This window comes from Dermatophagoides pteronyssinus, unplaced genomic scaffold (genome assembly GCF_027571235.1).
Source record: "Dermatophagoides pteronyssinus isolate colony J.1.1.1.1 unplaced genomic scaffold, Derpt_VIB-CSIC_2022.12 sq0009, whole genome shotgun sequence".
Taxonomy (NCBI): Eukaryota; Metazoa; Arthropoda; class Arachnida; order Sarcoptiformes; family Pyroglyphidae; genus Dermatophagoides; species Dermatophagoides pteronyssinus.
In genome coordinates, this window is record NW_027461533.1 from 365212 (window position 1) to 376341 (window position 11130).

An 11130-nucleotide genomic window follows, 5' to 3' on the forward strand; every position below is an offset into this window, starting at 1 on the left:
AAAGATGTGCCCAAAAAGTGTTTTTTAAATTTACGTGATTAAATCACTAGCACTCCAAAATAGCCAATACCTATAGAATTATCCATCTTTATCTCTCATTAAAAAAAAAACGACATTTCAACAGGTTAGATTAGATATATAAAAAAAAAGGCCAGGTTACCTTTTTCCTCTTTATCGAGGTTATTAATTTAGGTAGAAAAAAATATATATGCCATCCGACGATGTTTATGTTTGCCTTTATGCTTATAGCCTTTCATATTTTTTTTAATGATAAAAAAAAAGGTTGATTGCAAATGAAATTGTTAATTTAAAGATGTTTATTGATCATGATGATTATAATTAATTTTTTGGTTATCTTAATTGTTGTGTGTGTCAATGTGTGTGTGTGTGTGACCGTCTTTTATCATCATCATCATCATCATTAACATCAACAACAATTAATTAATTAATTAAATGATAATAATGTCCAGATGTAATTTTTTTTTTCTTTCTTAAATTGATTATAAATTCAATTGAAATCAATCAACAATAACAGGGAAAAGGAAAGGAATGAAAAATTCCTTAGTTTTTTTTTCTCTCTCGTTGGAATGCATGTATGGACGAAATATGTTTACATGTCTATTGTTGTATATATGACATTCACGGACCCCGAAGAAAATTGTTTAAAATGATGTTTTGAATAAACAAATCAATGGAGAGAATAAAACTAAACTAAACTAAACTTGTGTGTTTGTTTGCTTTATCAGAAAGAAGAAAAAAGATTTTAAATTTACAAAAAAAAGTTTATAATATAAATTGATTGATTGATTGGATTTTCCATTGACTAACTGACTTTACTTGACTTGACTAACAAACTAAATAAATAAATTTTTTCGAGAAAAAAAAAAGATCTACATCCAACAACTGAAAAAAAAACACAATGGATTATAAAACAACAACAACAAACATATGGTAATAATAATCAATGACATTTGGAAGTTTTCGTTTCTTTGACTGCCAAGTTACACTACCACCAATTAGCTAACTAACTATAAAGTTAGATGATAGAAAACACTTGTTTTTTTCTTTGTTTCTTGGTTGAGATTTTGCAAAAAAATAGTCGAAATTCTAAACATTTTTTTGTTTGGTTGTTAAATACGATTAAAAAACATAATCATAACATTAAACGATTGATTCTTTTCAGTTCAATCTAAATCATCATCTGAAAAGAGAAAAAAAAACGAAGAAAAATATTTATTGATTTGTTTTGACAATGATAACAATATTACCAATATTCATTGATTATGATGATGATCCGACAGGCAGATGTTGTTGTTGTTGTTTATTTCATTTGAACGGATTTTTGATTTACGAAATTCTTATTTGAATATTTTTAAAGATTTTTTTCTTAGGGTGACTAATGGCTGGGTAGATGGCTGTTGCAAGCAAAAAAGTTTCTTAATTAACCAAATTTAATGTAAAAGGATGACTAAAAGTCAAGGATGTTTTTCTGTGTTTGAAACAAAAAACATGACATGTCACATTTTTTTTGAAGAAAAAAATTTTTGATTGCAATTTCCTTTTTCCGTTAGTTTGTTTCAGAAAACTTTTTTTGTTTTTTGATTATGCAAAACATAGTGGGATTGGAAAATTCAAGGTTTCGCAAGCTGGAAAAATTCATTCATCCATTTAGTTTTGTTTTTTCTTGTGAGACAAAAACTTGGCGAAATTCATTTCATTTTCAATTTTTCCACCAAATCGAAACGACACAATCTAAAACCTAAAAACTGAAACAAACGAAAAAAACATGAATTTTATTCGGGTATGTTTTGTTCAACTAACTTTTAACGATGAAAAATTCTACTTTTTTTTCTTGTCTTCCGTCGATTTATAGATTATAAGTATTTTGATGGCTGGATTAATGATGACAATCGGATTATCCGATGCAAATCCAGTTGTTACTGGTGGTAAAGTCGGTCCACATGGTGGTGGTTTTACCAGTGGTTTTGCTGTTGGACGTTCAATTGCATTAGGTCCGGGTGGTAAAATAACCGGTGGTGGTTTTGGGCCATTTTTTGGTGGTATACCATTTTTCTTTCGAAAATGATTTTTTCGATTTGCTTTCATCATCACCGTAAGATGAAATAAGATATACTCTTGATGTTTTTTTTTCACCAAAAAAATGACTATTTTAAAATGAAATTAAAAAAAAAAAAGATTTCAAATTGAAATAAAATATTTTTTCATTGAATCAAATCGAACAACAACAAAAAAAAAGTTGCCGCTATTTTTTCGAATGAAAATGTTCCCTGGAAATGTTTGTGTGTTCGATCGAACGCGCGCGGTCTTTTGGTTCGATTCGAACCAGAAAAAAAAGTAGGGTAATTTTCATGGAACCTTGACGACATTTTTTGGTGACTTTTTGAACTTTTTTTGTTTTTTGTTTTTTTTTGTTTTCATCATCATTATCATCGACGACGAAAAAAGGAAAAAAGCCTGACGAATCTTTGTCTTTAGGTTTTTTTTTCTTTCTAATTAAACACATGCATTCGAAAGAAAATGACATGAAAAATCTCGACCAACCGAATGACAATTTGACCGAAAACATTCATTTTTTTAACTTATTCATCGACGATTCAAAAAAAAAACGAAGAAGAATTATTATTATTGTGAGCAGATGAGCCCAAAACGAAAAAACCAAACCATATGGATATCAAATTACACACGTTATATATCGTCTAAATAGAACAAGAAGATCCAAGGTCTTGACATTTATTTTCGAAAAAGAAAATAATTAAAAGTAAGTTTCAAACATAAAAAAATACGCAAGAAAAAACTAATGAGAAGTTTTTTTCCATTTGAAAGGAAGGAAGAAAAATGGACAATTTTTGAAAGGAAAATTTTTCGAAAAAGAACCAAAAAGAAAAGAAAAACTTTGAAATTCAATCATCAATTTAGCCAAAAATGATAAAAAATAAGATTATTTCAAAGAAAGATCACCCTAATCACCTAATGGTTTCATCCAAAAAAAAAAAGAACTGATCTTTAATAAACTTCAACAAAGATGATTAACATGAAGATTTTTTTACCGGAACTACTATAGACTGTCATTGTTGTTGCTTGCTGCTCTTTGACTTTTGATTTTAATCAACATCACACATTTACAAGACAAGACAAGATATTAAGTGTGACCTACGATGTGACCCAACTGATGAACACTGGTAGCCTAAATGTTTTTTTTTTGTTTGTTGAAAGTTTAGATTCAGTTTCGGTTCGTATGGTTTTCTTCATCATCATCATCATCTTCAGCAACAACAGTTTTTGCCCTGCTAATAATTCGACCTTGAAGTCTATATGACGACGACCAAAACCCATAACAGTTCATAGTTGGATGATGAAGAAAGATTTAAAGATATTATGAAAAACGGGAGGAAGAATCTTCATTCATTTTAAACATTTTATTTTTAAAATCAACTTGCAAGAAACAAAATGAAGATTTTTTTTTTTGCAAAACTATTTCTGCAGCTGTGTGTGGGTGGATGATGGTTCTGGTCATTCATTTTACCCATCGTCAATAATGATCATCATTTAGTTTTATGAATCTTTTTTTTTCTGCAAAAAAAAAAATTATAGCAGAAACCGAAAAAAAACGGATGAACATTTCGAAAAGTTTTTTTTGCGCAATTCATTTCTCTATGGCAGGATCGTTCAAAAACATTTTTAACAACCAAATTAAAACTAAGATCATTAGACAAATGATATTTCATTGAATAAAGTCTTAAAATAGATTTGAAATTTTTAAATTCATTTTTTTTTATTATTTTAAGAAAAAAAAATTTACAAATTCATTTCAATAAAATTACATTCCAATCAATTGATGATCGATTGATTGATGACCATTATGATTCATATGATTCATATGATGATGATAATTGATTAACATTGGATCATCCATTGTCACGGCCACTGTTGTTGTTGTTGCAGCCGATGTTGGTATCATTGTTGTTGTTGAATCAGCTTGCATACGCCACATTGAAAATGCATATGATATAAATGTATCAATCGTTTTTGATGTATCGATCAATGATTGATTATTATTATTATTATTATTAGGTGATCGATTTAAATATGATAATGATAATGATTGTGAATTTGGTGATAATGATGATGATGTCGATGTCGAAGTCGATGATAATGATGATAATGACGTTGGTGAATGATGTTGTGGCATTATCATTGGCATTTGATAATGATCAACATAATGATCATCATTTGATAGATTAAATTGTTGTTGCGGTTGCGGTTGCTGTGATGGTACGGCCATCATTGATTGTTGTTGATGATTGTTGAATTTTTTCGATGATGATAAGGAATTTAATTCATAAAAACTTGGTAAACGATCATTATTATCAAAACAAATTGATGGTTCTTGTTGTTTTGGCGGTTGTTTGGGTGGTTGGTCGTTGATCATTGATGGTGGTGGTTGTTGGTCATGACAATTTTCCGATGACAGCATCTGTTTGATTTGATTTTGGATTGGAAAATTTTTAAAATTGAAATTTTCTTTTGTTTTGGTTTTTTTTTTGAAGAAAAGAAAACGAAAAAACTTACCCAATCTAAAAATTGTATATAACGTGATGCCAATTTTAATGTTTGAAATTTACTTAATTTATCTGATGGTAATGTTGGTATTAATTGTCTTAATAGACCGAATGCTTCATTCAATGATTTTGTTCGTAAACGTTCACGTACATTTGCATTAACACGTTGTTCTTTTAATGAACTTTTTGTTGATAATGATGATGATGATGATGATTCTGAATTTTGTTGATCCACATCATCATCCAAATCATAATCGCCATCCACATTTTCATTCAAAAATCGTTGTTGAACATTATCATCACCATTATTGATCATCATCATTGATCGATAATAATCAAATTCTTCATCCGTCCGTATTTTATCATTCGTATTGATTATTTCAGATTTTATCGATTGTTGTTGTTGGTGGTCGAGTTGTTGATAATGATTTTGATGGGGGTTTTCATAAACCTCATCATTTTCGGATTTTATTTTTTTATTCGATTTTCGTTGTTTTGTACCACCATTATTATCTTCTTTTGAATTTTTTCGTTTCAATTTTTTACCATTTTCGGCCATCACCAGATCATCGTTTGCGGATTTTCGCTTTGATTTTTTTGTTGTTTTTGTCATCATCATCGTTGTTGTTGTTGTTGTTGTTGCATCCAAATCAATAAATTCAGTTTTTATTCCATTATTGACATTGATATTTTCGTTGTCCATTTCGATAAAATTATTATTCATTGAAATGATTCGAATCCAAATGTGATCGTCCTGGATGATTATGGAGTAAAAATAGCCTGAATTTTGCAGAATCTTAAATACAAGAAAAGCAAAAAACATTCGAATCTTCGAACGATATTAAGTACCGCCCATTGGTGAACAAGAAAAAGAAGAAAAACAAAAACCGCCCATTCTTTGTTGCCAAAGTAAACGAAAAAAAATGATCATCTTCAACATCAAAGATGAAGATGATGATCATCGACGAGACATGATGGCTGACGAGGTAGAGTGTCTTTGTCTATAGACGAAAATACAAAATTCGTGAGAAAAAATGTACAGTTATATTAACGATGGTTATGAGAATATAACATTTCACAAAACATTTTGTTGTTTATTTTGGGGAGGGGTAGGAGTAGTGTGGGAGAGGAGTTAATCTTTTATTTATCACCTGATATGTATGTTAAGGGTTATCAATCAATTATCAATCGATTGATTGATTGATAATTGATTAAGTTAGTCCAGGTTAACGAATTTTTTTTTTTTTTTGATGTTTACCGCTTTTGGTTTACCCTTTTTTTTCGCACTTTACTCTGGTTGTTATCATCTCATAATCAATAACTCTTTAGTTTCATTTAGTTAACAGACGACGACTACGACGACGACGACGACGACGACGGGTCAATTTAAACTGACGGCGACAATGTGATCAATATTATTTTGGTTATGTTCTGGTCTAGACCTATGTTGATGATAATAATAATTGTCACCTGTGTCAATAAAAAAAATTTTTTGTTTTTTTTTGTGAGAAACATGTGTGATTTGAATATGATTATGTTAATTAATTGAACGATATTAACATGAAAATTTAAAAAAAAAGAAAAAAGGAAAATTTTTTTTTGTCAACCTAACCTCACTGAACTATGAATTATGGCCATAGTCATCAACCTAACCTAACCTCACTGAACTATGAGTTGTGGTCATAGTCATCAACCTAACCTAACCTCACTGAACTATGAATTATGGTCATAGTCATCAACCTAACCTAACCTCACTGAACTATGAGTTGTGGTCATACTATAATTTAATATCTAGAAACTTTCTAGTAAACATGAAATTTTTAAAATCTAAAAAAATTTCCGAAAATCAATTCGATCATGCGCGCATGAAACAACACGCGAGTTGTTTTTTCTTTTTCTTTTTTTTTAATGACAATTCGATAAATTCAAGATTTTTATAAATATTTTACCATTTTGGTTACTTTAAATTACAATATTTATTTTAAAAAATGGGTAAGATAATTGATAATTGAATTTTCATTTGAAAATTTATTCTAATTCTACTTGTTTATGACATTTTATAAAGCTATTTCATTAGGATTATCATGTATAATATCATCATCATTATCATTGGTTATAATGGCTGCAATGCAAATATTTCGTTTACAATTAATCGAAACTAAATTACTAACATTATTTGCCGGTTATCTTGGTTCATTAATCTTTATATTTATATTAACGGCTATTAATAATTTACAAATGTCATTGTTTGGTAAACATTATCAATCCAAATATAGCGAAGGTATTTTTATTTGTTTTGTAACCTGTAATTTTGTTATAAAAAATTATTGAAAAATTTTCATCAATCAGTTATATTTAGTTTAATTGTGGCCATGTTTACATCCGGACTTGTTCATCAAGTAGCTGTCACTAGTTGGTAAGTTTTTTTTTCATTCGTGATTTTCTTGCAAATTTTATTTTCATTAAAATTTTCATATTTCTATCCCATGGTCAGTTTATTATTCTCGCTTGCGTCATTATACTTCCTCAACATTATTAGTTCGAAAACTTATCAATCAAACAATTTGATTGAAAGTAAATCGTCAATGAAACAAACAAATGTACGAAAGAAGAAATGATTTTAAAAAAAAAACATTGATTTTTTCTGGATTTGGACACCATTTTCCGGTCAATCATCAAAAAAAAATTATTTGATTGAATTCCTGTATTTGATACATTGAACAATGATTGATTCAATGTTTTTTTTTCCAATTTTAAAATTGATTTTTTTTTTGTTTAAAAATAAAAAAAGTTTTCAAAAAAAATTTTGAGTTTTTTTTCGAATTGCGAAACCTGTTTGGGTAGTTTGATCAAGGTTAAAATAGTTGAATCATGCCGTTTTCTTTTTTGAGCATGATTTTCGCAATGGAAGAAAATTAAATAAATGCCAACGTGTTTTCTGTTTGTTTGGTCAAATGTTTCTTCGTTTATTTCGTAATTATCATCATCGTTTTTCATCATTATTAGTTAATCCACTAGTTTATTCTGAACGAACAATTTTTCAACACCAACAACGATCATTATTATTAAATTCATTCATCAGAATGGCCGATAATAAAACAGCAATTGAAGAACAAATTAAACAACAAGGCGATCTAGTTCGTTCAATAAAAAGTCAAAAAGCTGATAAAGAAAAGGTAATCTTTCTTTTGCGAAATTTAATACATTTTTCATTGATTGATTGTTTTATCATTTGGATAAAAATATTCAGATTGATTTGGAAGTTTCGAAACTTTTGGCATTGAAAGCACGATTAAGTCCCGCATCACCACCATCGGATAAACATCGTAACAGTCCAACGAAAAAAGATGATAATAAAAAAGATAATAGTAAAAAATTTACTTTGAAAACACCGAAAGGAATGCGTGATTTTGAATCAAAACAAATGTTGGTTAGAGAAAAAGTTTTTAAAATTATAACGGATATTTTTAAACGACATGGTGGTTTAGCAATCGATACACCTGTTTGTGAACGTAAAGATGTTCTTACTGGAAAATATGGTGAAGATTCAAAATTAATATATGATCTTGAAGATCAAGGTGGTGAATTACTTTCACTAAGATATGATTTGACAGTACCATTTGCAAGATTTTTAGCACAAAATAAAATAAATCAAATGAAACGTTATCATATCGCAAAAGTTTATCGTCGTGATAATCCTTCGATAACTAAAGGTAGATTTCGTGAATTTTATCAATGTGATTTTGATATTGCCGGTAAATATGATCCAATGATTCCGGATGTTGAATGTTTACGTATTATTTATGAAATTTTAAATGAATTAAATTTAAAGTCATTTTTGATAAAAGTAAGTGTTTCGTTTCGGGGTTATTCTCTTGGTTGTTTTCAAATTAATCAATTTTTTCCCACGATAGATAAATCATCGTTGTATTTTGGATGGTTTATTTGAAATATGTGGTGTACCGGAAGATAAATTCCGTACGATTTGTTCATCCGTTGATAAATTGGATAAAAATACCTGGGAAGAAGTTAAAGAAGAAATGATCAAGGAAAAACAATTATCCGAAATGGTTGCCGATCGTATTGGAGAATTTGTTAAAATGAATGGATCAATTGAACTAGTCGAACAATTACTTTCGAATGAAGAATTTATCCGAAATAAACGTGCTACAAAAGGATTAATGGAAATTAAAACATTATTTGATTATTGTAGAATATTTGAAATTGATTCATCAATTTCGTTTGATCTAAGTTTAGCACGTGGTTTAGATTATTATACTGGTTTAATTTATGAAGTAATCATTACGGATAAAAATATTGAATGTGGTAGTATTGCTGCTGGTGGTCGTTATGATAATCTTGTTGGAATGTTGGCTGAAACAAATAATTGGGAAGTACCTTGTGTCGGTTTGAGTATTGGTATTGAACGTATATTGACTATAATTGAAGAACGAATGTCCAATGATGGTGTTGGATCACCAACACAAGTTCTGGTTGCATCGATTGGTAATGAATTACTCGAAGAACGAATGAAAATATTATTAGAATTATGGCGCGCGAATATAAATGCTGAACATATTTATAAAAAATCTATAAAAATTTTAAATAATTATCAATATTGTGAAACAAATCGTATACCATATGCAGTAATATTGGCTGAAGATGAATTGAAACGTGGTATGGTAAAAATTCGTAATATACAAACACGTAAAGAAGTGGAAATCGAACGTTCGAATCTTTTGTTGGAATTGAAAAAATTGTTTTGATAATTCTTTGGGATAATTTTTGTGTGCGGGTAAAAACTAATAACAAATCAATTTATAAACATTTTAAAAATAAAAAGATTTAATAAAAAATTTTTACAAAATTTTACAAAAACAAGCATTTTTTTGATTAAAATCACAAATAAAAGATGGCGACACAATCGCAATGTGGAATTATGTGATGATATCCATCATCATCATCATATCCGTGATTCGAAACCAAAACAAAAAATCGTTCGATTTTGAGTTACCAAAGGAATTTCAAGTTTTTTTCTTGTTTCAATAAATCATTATTATCATTCTTGTAATGATACCCAAAAATGATAATAATGATTTCCTTAATTACAATTTGTTACAATCAATGTTTTTTTCTGATAATAATGAACGATTTTCTGATAATGAATGGCCATAATTAATTACTATTTGTTAATTTCTTCTTCTTCATTGCTTTTTTTACCATTATAATCATCATTATGATGATCCATGGTTTGTATCATTTGAATATTTTTTCCATATTTTGTCCAAATAATAATAATTTATTTCTCATTATAATTATCATTAGAGAAAACGCGAAATGAAGCGAATGTTACCCAGAAATGATAATATTTGTTTTTTACAAATTTTTATTTATATTTTTAATGAATTTAACTGATTATTATTGTAATTTATGTTTTCTTTGTTTCTGATCAAGATTTTTTCTTTTCTTTTTTTTGGATCCTGGATCAAGAAAAAAATCAATGGATTCTGTCCAAATACAAAACAAACGATAAAACAAACAAAACCAAAGTTCCATAGAATCCATCCAACAAAATCGAATTTCAAAAAAACTAATTATCAATTCTGATCATGTGTTTAGGTAGGTAGATTCTTTCTTTTTTTTCATTAATACGTGTCTAGTATTCTAAATTGGAAAATTCTTTTGTTGTTTTGGGCAAAATATTCTGGAAATTCTTTTCCGAAAAACCGAAAAACAAAAAGAATGGCCATTTTGAAACTAAATTTTTCACTTTTTCTCATTTTCAGTGATAATATATCTGGTTATCATCTCGTTTTTTGGGCCATAATTTTTTGGCGAACCTGGCCCTTTTTTCTCAGTTTGATAATGATAATGATGGTCATTTCCATCAGAAAATTTGGACAACAACAATAATCATCATCATTGAATGAAAATGAATAATTTAATTTTTGTTTTTTTACGTTTCAAATTAATGATGATTGAATGAGAATTTAAGGTAATTTTTTTTTGTCTGTTTTGCTTTTGATTAATTTAATATTTTTCCATCTCTTTCTCTCTGTACAGAGAAAAAGAACATTATGAAATCAACAACGAAAATGGACAAGTTCCTTGGCTGTTATCATTCATTATGAAAATGTCAACATATTGAACGCATATGGGACAACACCCGATTGAAATTTCTCGTTGTTTTTTTGTTTTTTCTGAATGAAAAAAAAGACATTCAACTTATCCATCTTATCTCATCAATGTGAAAAGCAACACACTTTACATTGTTTTTCATATACTCAACCGATACACACATATACATTACGTGATTATTACATAAAGCTTATCATCATCAACATCAATTGTTTTTTTTCGATGATAATAAGCAAGTAAGTAATACTGGTAGTTTTTTTTTCTCTCGCTCTTTATTCAAAAACTCAAGTATAATTACATAACATGAGTAAGTATGACAATAATGATGCGGATGATGACACCACTTTACCTGCTACTGTTTTTGTTTTTGTGTTTGTGATAGGTATTATCAAACAAATAATCTTCTTTTATG

General features: G+C 28.5%; 3 protein-coding genes and 1 long non-coding RNA gene across 4 annotated transcripts; 2 read left to right on the forward strand and 2 right to left on the reverse strand.

Annotated features, from left to right (window-relative positions):
• Nucleotides 1-299: 299 nt before the first annotated feature.
• On the reverse strand, nt 300-1560 carry LOC142645337 (uncharacterized). The gene is made up of 2 exons (XR_012846499.1): nt 1269-1560; nt 300-1201 (listed from the first exon to the last, which is right to left on the reverse strand). It is a non-coding gene; the product is annotated as an uncharacterized LOC142645337 (long non-coding RNA).
• A 2207-nt stretch (nt 1561-3767) lies between these two features.
• LOC113789487 (uncharacterized) lies at nt 3768-5648 on the reverse strand. The gene is made up of 2 exons (XM_027339028.2): nt 4591-5648; nt 3768-4495 (listed from the first exon to the last, which is right to left on the reverse strand). Exons 1-2 carry the CDS (start codon nt 5401-5403, stop codon nt 3839-3841), a joined length of 1470 nt encoding a protein of 489 aa, XP_027194829.2. The 5' UTR covers nt 5404-5648; the 3' UTR covers nt 3768-3838.
• Nucleotides 5649-6015: 367 nt separating this feature from the next.
• LOC113789483 (dolichyl-diphosphooligosaccharide--protein glycosyltransferase subunit KCP2) lies at nt 6016-7317 on the forward strand. The gene is made up of 4 exons (XM_027339023.2): nt 6016-6572; nt 6646-6861; nt 6930-6996; nt 7075-7317. The coding sequence occupies exons 1-4, from the start codon at nt 6569-6571 to the stop codon at nt 7196-7198; spliced, it is 411 nt and encodes a 136-aa protein (XP_027194824.2). The 5' UTR covers nt 6016-6568; the 3' UTR covers nt 7199-7317.
• Nucleotides 7318-7478: 161 nt separating this feature from the next.
• On the forward strand, nt 7479-9422 carry HisRS (histidine--tRNA ligase). The gene is made up of 3 exons (XM_027339022.2): nt 7479-7756; nt 7831-8427; nt 8495-9422. Exons 1-3 carry the CDS (start codon nt 7535-7537, stop codon nt 9344-9346), a joined length of 1671 nt encoding a protein of 556 aa, XP_027194823.2. The 5' UTR covers nt 7479-7534; the 3' UTR covers nt 9347-9422.
• Nucleotides 9423-11130: the final 1708 nt, after the last annotated feature.

Coding starts and splice junctions, on each gene's coding strand:
- LOC113789487 (XM_027339028.2), bottom strand. CDS start 5,403: ATGTTTTTTGCTTTTCTTGTATTTAAGATTCTGCAAAATTCAGGCTAT. Junction 4,496..4,590: donor ATATACAATTTTTAGATTGG/GTAAGTTTTTTC, acceptor CAAATCAAACAG/ATGCTGTCATCGGAAAATTG.
- LOC113789483 (XM_027339023.2), top strand. Junction 6,862..6,929: donor TCAATCCAAATATAGCGAAG/GTATTTTTATTT, acceptor TTCATCAATCAG/TTATATTTAGTTTAATTGTG. Junction 6,997..7,074: donor CAAGTAGCTGTCACTAGTTG/GTAAGTTTTTTT, acceptor TCCCATGGTCAG/TTTATTATTCTCGCTTGCGT.
- HisRS (XM_027339022.2), top strand. CDS start 7,535: ATGTTTCTTCGTTTATTTCGTAATTATCATCATCGTTTTTCATCATTA. Junction 7,757..7,830: donor AAAAAGCTGATAAAGAAAAG/GTAATCTTTCTT, acceptor AAAAATATTCAG/ATTGATTTGGAAGTTTCGAA. Junction 8,428..8,494: donor TAAAGTCATTTTTGATAAAA/GTAAGTGTTTCG, acceptor TTCCCACGATAG/ATAAATCATCGTTGTATTTT.